At 39.9% G+C, this 16046-nt stretch overlaps 1 protein-coding gene across 2 annotated transcripts in view; it reads left to right on the top strand.

The window, feature by feature from the left end:
* The window catches only part of tmem132e (transmembrane protein 132E), a 601081-nt gene that overhangs the window by 507789 nt on the left and 77246 nt on the right, over positions 1-16046 (top strand). For both annotated transcript variants that reach the window (XM_034683892.1, XM_034683893.1), the window contains one exon: positions 2026-2166. In XM_034683892.1, coding sequence (XP_034539783.1) covers positions 2026-2166 — 141 coding nt within the window. The remainder of the gene's footprint in view (positions 1-2025; positions 2167-16046) is intronic.

The raw sequence follows: 16046 nt of genomic DNA, 5'->3' as shown, positions 1-16046 counted from the left end.
CTGAGTTTGAGCCAAGCCCTCATTGTCTGAGCCCAAGTCGAGTCTCCACTACGAGTCTGAGTCCGAGTCAAGTCTTAATTATATGAGCATTCAGAAGGTTTTTAGTGTGTTTTAGTGTGACTCCATGAACCTGGACTGACTGTGTGGGACCTTTGTGATGTGTAGGAAACGCAATTAAGTCATTAAAATTATACTCTGACTTATCCTGTCGGCATGTCTGGAGTGAGTATCAGTGAAGTTACAGCGTTATGCATTGTGTGTAAATGCACACCACATGTTTCTTAGAAGGGACGTGCACTCATTGTTTCTGCTTCAGCGGTGTATGAGGCCAAGTAATGTTACAGATTATTAATGACTGTTTATATATTTATTTAGCGTTTGTATGGTTAAGAAATTGTTGTGGTAAAGCATGTAAAAATGATAGTTGTATTTTGTTGTTTTATCTACTATTTTAGTTCCTTTTTGGATGAAAGGACACTGACTCTTTAATACAGGATTGTGTGGCATAGACAGTGGGAGGAGTCAATAGAAGCTAGACTGGTTTGGAGTCACACTTTTTTTTATCCTGTCTGTCTGGAATATTGTTTATTAGAACGGAATCAAGCATCATCTGCAAAATCTTTGTTTTTGTGACACTAAGGAACACCAGAATAAAGTTGTTTTTGTTTTTGAATTACTGCAGGTGTCCAATAAATCCAAAAAGCTTGCAACCAGCCGCTTTAAATCAGAACTCTAACTAACCAAACATCATGGACTCAGTGATGAAATCACTTTAGAGGCTGTTAAAGTTGTGTATGTTTTATATATGTGCAATCACTGAAGATTTGACCAGCTCAAAAGCTTGAGAAAAACAGCAAAGTAAAAAAATAAATGATAATAAGCTGAGTAAAAATAGTTCAGATAGAATAAAATTATTATTTAAAAAGAAGAATAAAAATAAAGTAAATGTGAATATTCTAGCTTATTCATTGTGTTTTATTTAGTTCAAAAATTAACCCCAAGATCTAAAAAAAGGTCTAGGATTTATTTTTCGTTGATAACATTAGACAGTAAGTTCAATCTCTGTGCAGTATAGCAGCATAAATGCAGCTATGTTCTGTATATGAGCATCCACACACACACTGATATATTGTCTTTTATGCGTATATGTTGGCACATCTGTGACAGTCTTGAGGTATGTTAGTATAGATGAACATGACTGAAAACATGGAGCGCACACAGGTGTATTAGTTCCTCTGTCATTCTTCATTCTCTTGATATGCTGCAGCAGAAGGCTTTGATATGTTTTCACATTTCAATGTAGATGTGTCTCCTGCATGTAAATCAGGTGAATATATCTGTTTAAGAATGTATACATTCTTATGTGTGTGGCTCAGTTGCTGGTCTTTTTAATGGGAACACCAGAGATATGAAGGAAAGGCAGACAGTGTGAGAAGTCCTCTGTGTTGAAGTGTCCTTGAGTAAGAAATATGCTTTCCTTCCATCTCTTGGGTCTCTGTTCTTTAGCTTACTCTGACCTACCTGTACAGTCTGTTCTCTCTGAGGAGCTGAGGGTTATAGGATGAGGATTTCACTGCAGAATATATAGCAAAGCCTCCTCATACTGTGTCTTAAGGAAGTTGAGCATTATTTTATCTATAATTTATATTAATTAAAATGTGTCTCAGGTTGTGTGTCTAAACTATGACCTGTAAAATTGGAGGCTTTCTTGAGTCAGTGGCTAATAACACAGTATAAATGTCCGGTGGGTGCAGAGTAAATCCTGGTGGATTTGATTTCATAGAAAGCATCAGTGAACACTGTGACCTGAACTAGTCCTAGCCTTCTGGCCTCATGTATCATCACACTGCCATCTCCATTCATCTCTGTTATTGATTCATCTGTGGGATTGCCTCTGCCATGACGCAATGCGAGAAAGAGGACTGCTGCACACAGAGGGTGTCGACCTCTGACCCCGCTCGTAAATCATCTCTTCTAATAAAATACACTCATCCTCGTTCTTTTCCCCCTCTCCATTTCCTGCAGGGTCAAAGCAAAGAAAGGGGTGAACCTTATCCAGACCAAGTCCAAGAACACCCAGTGGAAGGTGGAGTGGGAGGTGGTGTCAGGCGCCAAGCATTCCATCACCACCATCGATGTGAACAAGAACAAAGCAGTCAAACAGGGGTAAGTCAACAGCCTGGGGCCTAAACACACTCCGTCTGTCTCACAAACGACTGCAGCTGCAGCGAGTGATTCCTGCTCTTGTTCCAGCTTCCATATTTCTCCTCCTTCACAATCAGGTTTAGGTCTCAAAACATTTTTTTCCATGCATCTACAAACCATAGTTTCCTCTTTGATTAAAGGCAGCTTTTAAAAGCCTTCACTGTTCTCTGTAAATGCCTCAGGAGCTGCAGAAGATAAAATACAGCATTGGCCCACAGCAGTGACTAAAGCATCCAGCGCTTTATAGCTCAGAGCTAAATGAAGGAGATGTTATCAGCTCAGTCCCTCTACATCTGCTGTTAATTCAGCCTACGTGGAGTGATGAGGTAGACGACTTTGACTGCAGGCGCTGAAATACTTTCAGGATGAGATCTTGTCTAAGAGCCGTAATTATACCAACTTCCTCAAAGAGTTAAACAACAAATCACAGGCCTGTAGTGAGTGACTGCAGACTGCAGCCGAGTCTGTCTGGACAGATTCTGTCGTAAAGGTAACTTTATAGTGAAACAAGAGGTGCTGAGGGATTCTTAAGCTTAATGTAGTCTAAATGGGGCACAGCCTGTAAATGTACTTTCACAACTCTTTAAGGAATAAAGCCAAATAAATGTGAGCAGTGGTGAACAGTTAGAGACAGCTTACCTGTGACCCTTTTCTTACTTAACTTCTCAGGGTCAATTTACTCGATGTTACAAAACCGAACTTGCAAAAGAAAATGTATCAGGGTGTTGGTGTCTGGGTTTCTTTTTCTTTCTTTTTCTTTTTTCTAATTTCTATCAAATCTGTCTAAACTTAGTAAATCAGCATAATATAAGTAATGACATTTCATCTTTCAACATGTTTTCAAGGGACTTTTTATTAGTTGAGAGTGTTTATATTGAAATACACTACCAGTTCAAAGTTTGGAAACACCTTCTCATTCAAGGGTTTGTATTTATTGTAATTATTGTAAACACTGTAGATTAATACTGAAGACATCAAAACTATGAAAGAACATATATGGAATTATTGAATGAACAAAAAAGTGTTAAACAAAGCAGAATATGTTTTATATTTTAGATTCTGTAAAGTAGCCCCCTTTTTCCTTCATGACAGCTTTGCACACTCTTGGTATTCTCTCAGTCTGCTTCATGAAGTGGTCTCCTGGAATGGTTTCTAATTAACATGAGCCTTGTCAAGAGTTCATTTGTAGAATGACTTGCCTTCTTAATGTGTTTGAGACCATCAGTTGTGTTGTTCAGAGGTAGGGTTGGTACACAATGGCTAGCCCTATTTGACTACTGTTGTAATCCAGATAATGGTAAAACCAGATTATTTCATAGTTTTGATGTCTTCAGTGTTAATCTACAATGTTGAAAATAATTGAAATAAATAAAAACCATTGCATGAGAAGGTTTGTCCAAACTTTTGACTGGTAGTGTAATGTCTTATCAAAAGCAACCGGGGTTACACATTTGAAAGTGTAGCTTAATCACACATTTTTTAAAGCGTCAGTGATAGCTCCATTCACCGATTTGTGTTTTGATCTTTATATAAATATGGGCGACACACCCCCATGTCCTCCCATTGTAAAAAGAAAAGAAAGAAAAGAAAGTGAAGCCAACATACCTCTGCAGTTGATGCAGACATTTTTAGCCAGGGTATGTCCAGAATGATCCTGCTGATGGGACCATGTCACACCACTACAGCTGACAGAAGCACACGTTTAACTTAGAGACTAAGGTCAGGACAGTCCACTGCTGGATTCTTATGTCGGTCTGAAGTAGACTCTTACAACTGTGGACAGTTCAATAACTGAGTGTTTGCTTCTTGAAGTTCCTCCTCTTCTCTGCTGATCCTTTAAAGATCATCTGTCAACAGAGCTGTCAGTCATGATGTTACATCCCCTCTTTTTAGCATGTTTGAGGGAAAATGAATTGACATGTATTTGAGTCAAAACTGTTCTTAAGGAAGACACAACTTTTAGGACCTTAATGCAGCCGGTCACCAGGGTGTTCTCTGGAAGTTTTGGCCTCACTTTTAGGTAGCGGTTGTGCCGTCAATCTTCAGTTATAGAGTCTCTTTAACAGTTATCGCAGTTATAGAGAAGTTGTATTATTATTATTATTATTATTATTATTATTATTATTATTATTATTATTATTATTATTATTATTATTATTATTATTATTTTAGCTCCAGTGATCCGAAAACACTTTTCTGCATCAATAGTTACATCTCAAAGCTGTATTTTGGTTCCTGTTTTTTAAATAAGTGAAACTTTTACTAATACCTCTTATTATCAGACTGTCAAGTGTCACATCTGTTCATTATTGAGCACATCATGCGTCAGGAGTACCAGCATCCTCATAAGTAGACCGCACTGAAGTACATCCTAAAACATGAACACTATTTAATTTGCCACCAAATAAAACCATTTAAGTGAAAGTTATATCCAATTCAACTGGAAAACAGGAAGTAAAACTAGGCCGAGCAGCATAATCACATCTCTATCCATGAGTAGGAGTGTACAGATTCATTTTCAGTCACTGAACAAAATGACAAGTTAAATATGATTACAATCTGAGTGGAAGCAAATCTAACATCTTAAAGAGCTGATAAACACTATGTAGCCTTTCTATCCCTCTGGCTTTCTGAGTACTGATGGATTTACTCGTTATTCTTCAGATACTCTAAATGTATTCACATCAGCTCACACATTAACAAGATGATATCTGAACCTGTTTAGATTACTAGCTGTTGGTTTTTACATGACTGCAGTGTGTCTTGCATTTGAGCTCGTTCCACTGAGAGGAAGCAAAATATTAACAGCCATATATTTGAATATGTGATGCACCAGATTCATTAAGCGCTGTAGCACTGGAAGTCAGGCTTGTTATCACCACAGCTGCAGGTCTAAACCTCAGCCTCCCTGTGGACTCCCTTATAGCTGAAGAAAAAGAGAGCAGAAGCAGAGAGTGGCCTCACCTGAGAGAGAAATCTTGCATCCTTTCTTGTTTACGTCTTAGCGCTTTCTTGGCAGCTTTCCTTGCTATATTTAGTGACCCATGTCATGTAATTTTTGCCACCCTGTCACCATGTGGGACATGTCCAGTAGGGGGGTCAAGCATAGAAAGAGAAACAGCATGCCGTGCTGCATTTTATCAGAAACCCAGTCAGTTCTGGACCACCTGAAGCTAAACAGCCAAACAAAAAGCATGTAAAGATCCACAGATTGGAGTCACGGAAGGATTCAGACTTTATTGCTTCTTTCACTTCAATCTGATTGAACCTGAGCATGAAATCTTTTTATATCAGGAGCATTCCCGCCTCCTGAGGCTTTCTCATGGGAATGTATTGTTGTGAAATTGGTTTGTAATACTTGTTTGGATGCCTGCATGAAGTCATTATTTGTATCAAAACGGACCAGGGGTTCAGGGACATTTGGTAATAAATTCCAACAAGATATCACCACAGAAATGTGTGATCCTGATGTGCTCCATTTTATGTCACCGTCACAAAAACATTAGGAGCACTTTGTTTTGTTGTTTGAGCTGACTGTACGATGAAATCTACCATGAAGGGGATTTCTTTTTGCAGCCAGTGAAGTATACGTTTCTGTTACTCTGACCCATGTATGATTCGAATATTTATCAAAGAGCAGTATAACACATTTAAATTAGCGGTGTTATTTGTCCTTGAGTATTCCACAGGTCATCCAAATTCATCCAACTTTTTCTAAATCTTCCTCTCAGATTCTTGTAAATATTACAAGAAAGAACCACAACCAATAAATAATCAGCTCATTTCAATCTTGCTCATCAAAAAAGGCTTTGCATTAACCATTTATGTATTAATATAATTCTGTAGAGGACAGAAAAGGAAGCTGTTCACATCATACATTAGATTTATAAGCTATACTATCAACTGTACAGTTGTGTAAATCTGCTTTTTATTTGTTGTTGTCGTGCACACCGTTCAGTGTTTTAATGTTAGTGCCCCAGTATTTTTTAAGGATGCACTGTTTGAAAAATAAGAACCCTCATGTTTCATTTTGTTCTTTCATGCATAGGTCTAAATTATTTTGTGATTCAACAATTGTGAGGCACTACAGTCTGATATTTTCCACCAGCATCTTCTTAACTGTGCAGAAACTGCTGTTATCCCTCAAAGGATGATGATAATGACACACAACCTTTGGTAGTTTGAGGATGAGGATGTTTTGCCTCTGAAGGATTCTGGAGTAAGCTGATGTTATTCTTTCTTATATCTGTTTGGCCCTTAGCTTTTATCAAAATGAGTCCAGGATGAGAACATTTCTTCAAGATTGCGAGCTGAATTTGTCCTCCTTTGAAGGCTTTAAATATTTCAAATAGGTGTACTGTAAAATTCAGTCTAGATGCACTTATATCCTGTTTTTGTCATCTAAAGTGGGCTTCATCCAGTAAAAGGTAGAGCGTGGTATTTTATTGCATTCTGTACTTTACCAAGAAGATGGCACTTAAAGAAGTAAGCAGCTGCTTCACTGGACAAAGCATGCTGGATACAAAGAGAGGCTGCCCAGGCTAGCAGTGCCACTCTTGAGCAGCTTTTCTTCCTCATTAGGTCATTATCATATGTGTAAAGAAAATGGTGGTATACTACTGAGTGAATTAACCTTGTGGAGTGCTGGTTTGATTGAAAACACTTCATTTAAGACCACAAATGACCACTGGAGAGGGATGGTGCAAGTCAAGGCAGTGGTTCTGTCTGTACTTAAATCCGTTTTATACATTTCAAACAACACATTTACTTTTAATATATATTTTAAAAATTTACATTTTTTAGATAACTCTATTTAGTAATGTCACATTCACATAGTCAAAACCACCCAACTTCAGTTGGTTGATAATACCTACATCTAGTAATAGAAAAAATATGTTTTTTGAAACATTTTGGACATTTTTAAAAACTGAGTTATCTGTTTTTGCAAATGAGGTCTTCATTTTTATATATTTTAAATTTCAGATTTCTGATTGTTTTAATCTTTTATCTATAGTTGTTTTCATTCTACCAACATTGTTTTATTTCCTTTTATTTGTCTTCCTCACATTTCTCTTTTTATTGTCTTTAAGTGTCTTTCTTAAATGTAAATCACTTTGTTTTGAACTGTGCTACTGTATATACATAATGATAACCTTTATTATTGTTATTATTATCATTTACCTCTGGCAGCCCCCAAAGTAGACTTATATTCAGGACATTACAGTATTCCACACCAATTTGGTTGCAAATGTGTTACCATATTTCACGATGAGCCACAGAATATAGTGTAACTTCCATTGTCTAATAGAAACTGACAAACTTCCTCAGACTCACTGCATGTTAATGGCTACAATAAGTGCAGTATTATTGTAAGCTCCTGTAATCAGACTCTTCAGCACCTTCCTGTTCATTCCCTGCAGCTTTCCTTTTGATTATCTCTTCTTAGTTTTACTAGGAAAGTGTTCCCAGCCCTAGTTTCGCTCTTGTTTGAGTGGATGAGCTCTGACTGCAGTACAAAACTGTGCAGCAGCAGCAGCAGCAGCAGCAGCAGCAGCGGGCTAAAACTCACAGACTTTGCAGTAATGAGCCCAAAAATACATGAAATCTCCAGACAATTCTTCCCCTAATTACACCACTCCACACAGTAATAAGGAGTGCTCTAATATGTTTTCTAAGTTCAATAATTGTTCTCCTTCATTTGTCTTTTTGAGCAAGATTTAAGCAGCAAAAAAGTAACTGCTTACTATTTAAAATCCATCCTCTTCACACATGCTCCCCTCTTTTCCAAACACACACACACACACACACAAACACACATACCACAGCCTCACTTTGCATCTCATTGTGAATACATCTGAGTACCGGTTCTGTTTGAACATCTGCTTTTGTTTACTCAAAATTACCTGAATCTGAGGAAATGGGGTGACAGTGTTTTCCCTACAGGGCCGTATTGTTGATCTCTTCATCACTCCCCTCTCTTCCCTCTCTTTATTATTCTCTCCTTATCTCAGAGTCTCTCTTTATCAGATCACACTTTAGTCAGTGCTGGAATTATTCAAGATATTTATTCTTCTGTTGCCCTCCATCAGTTACGGCCCCATTCTGACAGTGGCTCGTTGATAACACCACATGAAGCGATGCATTATTGATCTTGGTCAATGGGTTTCAAATGAATAATGTTCTGGAAAATGCTGTGGCAGTTCCACTGTCACAGGCAGGACAGCAGAAACAACCGATCATTTTAATACAATGATCCATGGTTCATTTTTTTTATGTGGTCTGAATAATTCAGCGTTAAACAAGAGGTGAAGCAAGAAGCAGAGCCAGGGCACATTTTTCAGAGCCAACATGGAGTCCTGACGTGAACTTCTGCAGGAAAACAAACTAACAATCACTGTTTTCAAAGCTGCTCCTTCTTCATGTGTGTTTGTGGACATGTGGGGAGAATGGGAAGAAGACTTATAGAGACAGTTTTGACTGTAAGTTTGAAAGCCACAACTTTGAGCTTTGTGCAGGACCAGGTGTCTGTGTAAAAATGCTCAGTTTAAGCTTCTTCAAATTTCTGATTTGTCCTTTTTAAGACACAATCTTTCCTCTGTTATTTAAGAGCTGCAGCTTCATTGAAAGTAAGATAAGATCTTCAATCTGTTACACGACACAGGGTAAGATAGCCCAGTGTAACATGCAGGCTCGGTGTCTGATACTAACCAATCAGAAGCTCCAGGTAAACACAACGAAAACCACAGCAGATCCACCCATCAATCCATTCATCTATTCATCCATCCATCCATCCATCCATCCATTCATCCATCCATCCATCCATCCATTCATCCATCCATCCATCCATCCATCCATCCATCCATTCATCCACCCACCCATCCATCCATCCATTCATCCAACCATCTATCTATTTATCCATCTATTCATCCATCCTCTTCAAACACATACTGCCCTCTTTTCCAAACACACACACACACACACACACACACACATCCACCAGCCCATCCATTCATCCATCCATCCCTCCACCCATCCATCTATTCATCCATCCATTCATCCATTCATTCATCCATTCATTCATCCATCCATCCATCCACCAACCCATCCATTCATCCACCCATCCATCCATCCATCCATACATGTATGGATGTATGGATGAATGAATGGATGGATGGATGGATGGATGTACATCTGTCTGTCCATCCATCCATCCATCCATATGTCCATACATCCATCTGTCCGTTTGTCCATCCATCCATCCGTCCGTCCGTCCATCCATCCATAGTTCCAACCATCCATCCGTCCATCCTTCCTTCCATCCATCCATCCATCCATCCATCCATCCTACCGCCCATTCATCCATCTATTCATCCATCCATCTGTCCATCCATTTTCTTCTGCTTATCCTAGGCCAGCTCACGGTGGCAGCAATATCCCTCTCTTAAGCATCCCCTATCAGCTCCTTCAGGAGGATCCTAGGTGTTCCCAAGCCAGATGGGATGTATAACCCCTCTGGCACGCTCTGAGTGTACCTGGGTCTCCTTCCAGTTGGATGCCCTTGAGGCATCCTTATCAGATGCCCAAACCACCTCACCTGGCTCCTTACAATGCAAAGGAGTAGCCTTGCTCGGAGCTCCCCACAGATGGCAGAGCTCAGGACTGTATCTCTATGGCCGAGCCTTTGAAGGAAACTCATTTCAGCGGCTTGTATCAGTGATCTCATCTTTGGGTCACTACCCAAAGCTAATGATCGTGATCACAGGTGAGGGTGGGGATGTGAATGGACTTGTAAATTGAAAGCTTTACCTTCAGGCTAAGCTTCCTCTTCACCTCAACAGTGTGATAGTGCACCCGCACTGACACATCTGTCAATCTCATGATCCATTTTTCTCAAGGGAAGACCAGAGATATTTCAACTCCCTCACTTCGGGTAAAGAACAGTGAAGGCTGTTATTCTTTATATAAATAGTTCCCGTTAAAAAAATCACAAATCATTTTCATCCCAGGTTGTCGAAAACAGACATCTTGCCCTCAGCATCGCTGTCAGAAGCCCAGGGAGTTTCTGAGCTCTCACCCTCCAGCTCTGCATTATGGTTCTAACTTTGTGTGTTTAGATTTAGGAAGGATGAAAACTTCTTGGTTATGCTTTGGCAAAAATGTGTTTGAAAAATATAGTTTGGCTCATCCGTCATCCAGACCAACACTCTGGGCAGATTTCATCAGTCTTGTTATGTCTGTCCCGGCATTGATCTGAGCGTCTTGTGTTTCTGTGGTTGGTTCTAAACTGGAAAAGTCGGGCATGTCTCATGAAGACACCAAAGGGTGCTGTGTGTCTTTGCATGAGACCCTGATTGGTGTGCTAAAGCGTTTGTGTTTACAAACTCTGGTCATTCATTGGAGCTTTGAGTTATGTCTTTCATGTAGGGCAGAGCCAGGCTACCTGTTGCCCCTCTATTTCCTGTTTTTATCCCAGGCTGGGCTTAAACAATCCAACATGTAGAAGTATTTCTTTGATGACTTTACTTCTGTAGAGGGTCCCTGTACATTTGTCTAATTGCTTGTAAAACTCAGTGTTGTAGACTAAAGAGCTCTAGACTATAAAGTGTGGACTTAAAGACGGTCCGTTCCCTCTGTTCACCATCTCTCCTCTCCCGCTGTAGTGACTCAGCCCTGAAGTGCTTTGATCCTATGAACTCTCCCTGTTAATCAGTTCAAACAGACCTCTGATCAAAGAATGAAATCCCCCTGAGTTCTAAAAAAAAGGCCCAAAGCTACATCTTTTCAACATACACTTTGCGCTGTACAGACGATGCATCATTAACTTAAAGGAAAAAAAGGCTGGACTTCCTTAAGCCACGTTCATCTCCCTGCTCTCCTCCCCTGAAAACAGACATTTAAGTTTTCACTGCCCATTAATTCTTTTAAAAGGCTTTTATGTTGAAGATTGTTTTTCCAACAGGGATGCTTTTGTCTTGTTTGTTGCAGTCCAAGATGAAAGGCTCCCTGATAACAGCGTGGCTGATTGACATTGTTCACTTTAATAACACAAGACAGCGAAGAACAAATGATAGAGCTCTACCAAACATCTCCCTTCATACTCCCCATATAATACAGGGTTTTTAGGAACCAGACTCAAGATACATTCATTAGCTAACACATGCATAATTTAGCTTTTGATGAAAAGGTCACCCTGTAATCCCGATGAGACATCTCTTAGGGACTGTAATAAGATATACTGTGATACAACAGCTACCAGAGAAGGCATGAGAAAACACCCACAGATTCAAGTCAGAAGAAAGTTCTGACTTTTCAGACTATAAAGTGGATTTCTATCATGCTATCATGATGTCCGCCACCCGTTTTAGGACTGCTACATAGTGAGGCCTCAAGTTTGACATTGTCTTATGTTGATCTACAGCTGATACATGTTCCTGTTTATTTTTTTATTTTATTTATTTTTTAATTTTTAATTAATTAATTTATTTTTATTTTTATTTTTTTCTCTCTTCTTTCTTTCTCTCTTCTTTTTTCTTCTCTTTCTTCTTACATTGTGTTATGTTGATCTACAGCTGATACACGTTGCTGTTTATCATGCAGACATGATTACATGAAGAATATAGAGGAGGAGATGAAATACACAGCCGATGTACGACCAATGTCCAGGATCCGATTCGCGTCAATTCGACGTGTAGTTACATTTTGGAGGAGGTGCATGTCAGCTACGTGCGTAGGCCTCTGCATAGGTATGGGAGCTACGCGGACTCATGGCGTAGGCTACGCCGTCGATTCGACGCAGAAGTATAAATCAGCCTTCAGTCTATCAGAAGTGGGCTCTGTTGACTTCTTTGTGATCAGTCTAATGCTTGAGTCACCCCCTGCTGGCTCTTTGAGAGGATGCAGGTTCAAAGCACTTCAGCTCTGGCCTCACTTTTCAGACCTGGTTGCTACGTCCACTTCTTTTATGCATGTCTATGATGGATGAGGTGGCAGGGCACAGATCTAAATGGAAATAGGAGTGTTGCATTGTGAGTCCACGTTGTCAAAATGAATGAGTAGATAATGTAAAGAAGGAAAAACCTGATTTTTATGGTCAGCCACCTGGATAATATTTCCTGAAATGTGCTTGTTTGAGCTGGATCTGAAAACCTAAACTGTGAGAAGTGTAGCTGTAGCTCTGTGATTGACAAGCTGCTGCTCTCACTTAAACATTGTTCCACTTAGTCCTCGCTCTGATAAAGAAGCCTGCCTTCTAACCCATATCAGTGTGTCGTAAACATCATTTTTACTTCCCTCCAGCGGCGCAGCAGTCGACACTGTATCGAGCGGCTGTACGTGTGCTCACTCCAGCAGGTCGTATTGATGACAGCTTTAGTGTGTCACCGACGGATGGGGGTGTTTGTTTTCAGTGAGTGATGTCGAGACAAATAGGCTGAGATCTCATCACCGTGCTCCTGAGAGGAACCTTTTGTGGGCGGAGGCTTGTACGGGGTGTTTGATCCAGGTTTCATTAAAAGCCTTTCAGACTGAATGGTGGGATGGGTCTCCGCTGTCGTCAAGGAAAGACGGTGAGAGCCTCACTGTCAGTTGTAGATCCAGTTTGGGCAGGAGGATTCTTGTCACGGGGAGACAGAGATTTAATTTGCCCCTTCACTAGCAGTGAGACGGTTTCATGTAAAGCTTGCTGAACCCGAGTATTACAAGCCCAACAAGCTGGATTCTCATAACAGTTATCACTCCCTCATCGCTGACATCGTTTGTGAAAGTGAAACTGTGACCCCTGGCTGCAGGGAGAGGATGCTAAAATGTTAGTGGCCTCCAGAGCGACCAGGTGAGTCACCAAAAGCTATTGACTGGTCAGATGCCGCCTCAATTACAGTCATTTGAAAGTGAGAGGCTGAACAAAATTTGCAATCTCCTTGCACCAGCTCTTCTCTCAAACCTCAGGATAGAAACAGAAGAGATTAGGGAGCAGTGATTGTTTATTGACAAGAGCTTCACAGTTTTTAGAGAGAAGATCGAGGATTAGTTCATGCAGAGGATGACTTTTTCTCATCAGGTGAAGAGTCAGGCTCAACAGAAGCCTTGTACAAAGTTTGAGACCTAACGAGCAAAACAAATGCTAATGTTGCTAATGTCAGGTTCTCAGTAAAGCACAATAAAGAAATGAGCAGGTGGAGCAACTTAAGCTTCATCACATAATGGCTTAAGCTTTATGTGATTGCTACTTAAACTACCTTACCATAGTGTGGCATGAGTCTACTGCTAATAAGTCACTGCGCTGGATGGTTCAGCAGAATAAAGTCAGGCAGCACACTCTCACATGGATCACGACTCTAGATTTATAATTGATGAGACTTTTTGCTATATCTGTTAAAATCTTTCTGATTATAAATTCCTCTGTTTCTGATCTATTCCGATCTGGGCCCGTATGCTCGTCCAGCCATTAGCGATGAAACGGGCGTTTGTACTGATGGTGAGAAAAAAATCGATTAGCGGTATTCATGAGCCAGGTTAACGTCCCAACAAAGCATTACATTTAATGGTGGTAGACGCCACCACTACAGGTGCTAACAGCAGGATTACCACACCTGTTAGGCTGATTAAAGGATGGAGGACATCGTGCTTATGCGTTACCATTTAAGACAAAATATGCAAAGACAACAGATATTTAGGGATCGAACGAATCCTTTGGAAAAGTATGATGATATCAAAATATACAGCAAATTTAGATTTAGGAGACACAACATAATTAATGGTGGCGCTGCTTGTTGTGCAAAGCTGCTTTCATGTTGCTTATTTTATTTGTTAGGTCTTCTACTGACAGCTCAGAAATACCACATGCATTTACCTGCTTCAAGATCTTCAGCCAAACTCTCCCTTTCTCCTTGTTTGTTATCTTTGAGGGTTGACTTGCTGATAACAGCTGTTTGTTCATTCTATATTCTTCTAATACAATTTTCATTTCTTCTTCCACTGAAAAATAGTTTTTTCTTGATCTTCTCTCAGTCACACTGGTACCGCTCGCCATGTTTATTGTTGTTAATGCGTAGTAGGCATGCGCAATTCAAATTTGTTGGATAGGGGTTTTCCAGGAGGCTCCCTGGACATATGACGTTTTGCACCAGCCTCGCTTTCATGGCACAATTAGTTAATAGGCCAATTATTTGCAGTCTTGCATGCCGCTAACGCTACAGCCAAATGGGCCGCTCCATAACTGTACTTTAAGACTAATGGTCCTGTGTATACGTGCATACGGGCCCTGGTGTTTACATGCTTGACGTGCCAATCGTACCCTTAATAGCATGAATCATAGCATCGTAACTCAGGGTGTAGCCAGTTTTAACAGCTTTCACAAATGCTCCCCTCTCTGTGGCCAGCATTACATGATACATGATAAAGTGTGATAACTTTTTATATTAAAATGAAGACAAAAGAAGACATTTTTCAAATAAACATCCACATTGAAAAGTTAACAAATAAAAGTGAACGATTAACAGCCCAGCTCTGATATGAACCAAACCACCACTAGGAGCTCTAATGGTAGGCTGTCTCTTAACAGGTTTTGTGTTGACAGTAAAACATTAATACAAACACGGTCACTTTTGTTGTTGGCACCATGTCAAAAGGAAAGTTGTCCAGAAGATTTACATTTGTGAACTGCAAACTGTGACCTTTAAGATCATGAAGCAGGGATGACACTCCTCTGGATTTTCTGACCTGTCAAGGTGCCTCGTGTGAATCATGATACCAGGGAAATAGATTTTAAAGGAAGGGAGTAATAAGCTGTGAGATGAGGAGAATCTCAGAGGAGACAGGCTGAAATGCGGTTCTTCTTTTTCAGAGTATCTGTGATAATATTGCTGATCAACCTAACTGATTGATTTTTAATTAACAGCCATGAGCCGTGTTAGCTGGTTGTGTTTATTTGCGGTGCTGTGCGTTTATTTCTAAGGGGAGCGTGTCTATGTTCCCACATTTCTACGATTTTTGCTTCAGCCGAAACCCTTTTCAATCCGCTTGTTTTATTTTGTCTTGTAATGATTGTTACTGTGACGATTTCTACTGCTGCTGATCGAAATAAAAGTGCTTCCAAAAAATCGTATGGGAGGATAGGCCTTAAATTGAAGGGAAATGTAGGAAGACAAAACCTCATTTTGAAAATGTCCTAGAAATGTGACAACATAGTGATGACCCCTTTCTAAGTGCGACACAACGTTAGCACCCAGCTAACAGCACTGTAAATGACGTAGTGCTACTAAAGTATGATCTGGTTTTGATTAGCCTTATGTTTCCACATGTCTTTGTAGCAAAGGGCATAACCAGCTTTGAGAGCTTTATAACAAATTTGTGAAATCAGTGCTGATGAACTGTACAAAACAGTCACTTTTCCATGCGTGCTGCTCTGAGTGATCACCTGCATCTCTCTCTACACAAATGCACAAAGTTAATGTTATGCATTAACAATACATAGACTATGCTTTTATGCAGCCTACAGCTATAGAAATTCTGCAGTGTTTTTAATGTTGCTGACTCTGAGGTTTGTAAATGTGTTAATGTATAATGATAAAACAGAACCTCTGCACATTTGAAGGAGAGATTTGAAGAGATCATTTCAAAATACATAAAGCTGTAGGTTGACTGTCATTGAAGAAGTGTGAAATATACTTTGTGTGCGTGTGTTTGATACCAATCACATTACCTGCCTTTTGTCTTTAGACAAGAATTCTGAGACCTTTAGGAATCAGACCTGAGTGAAACTTTGTGCTGGGTCTTCCTCATCAATGAACATGACTAACAGCGTGTGTGAGCTTTTCTGTATGCATACCATTGATCACCCTCCA

The sequence above is a fragment of the Notolabrus celidotus genome, chromosome 5 (assembly GCF_009762535.1).
Source record: "Notolabrus celidotus isolate fNotCel1 chromosome 5, fNotCel1.pri, whole genome shotgun sequence".
Lineage (NCBI taxonomy): Eukaryota > Metazoa > Chordata > Actinopteri > Labriformes > Labridae > Notolabrus > Notolabrus celidotus.
Note: the sequence above shows the minus strand (reverse complement) of the source record. Positions and strands in the feature narration are given on the sequence as shown.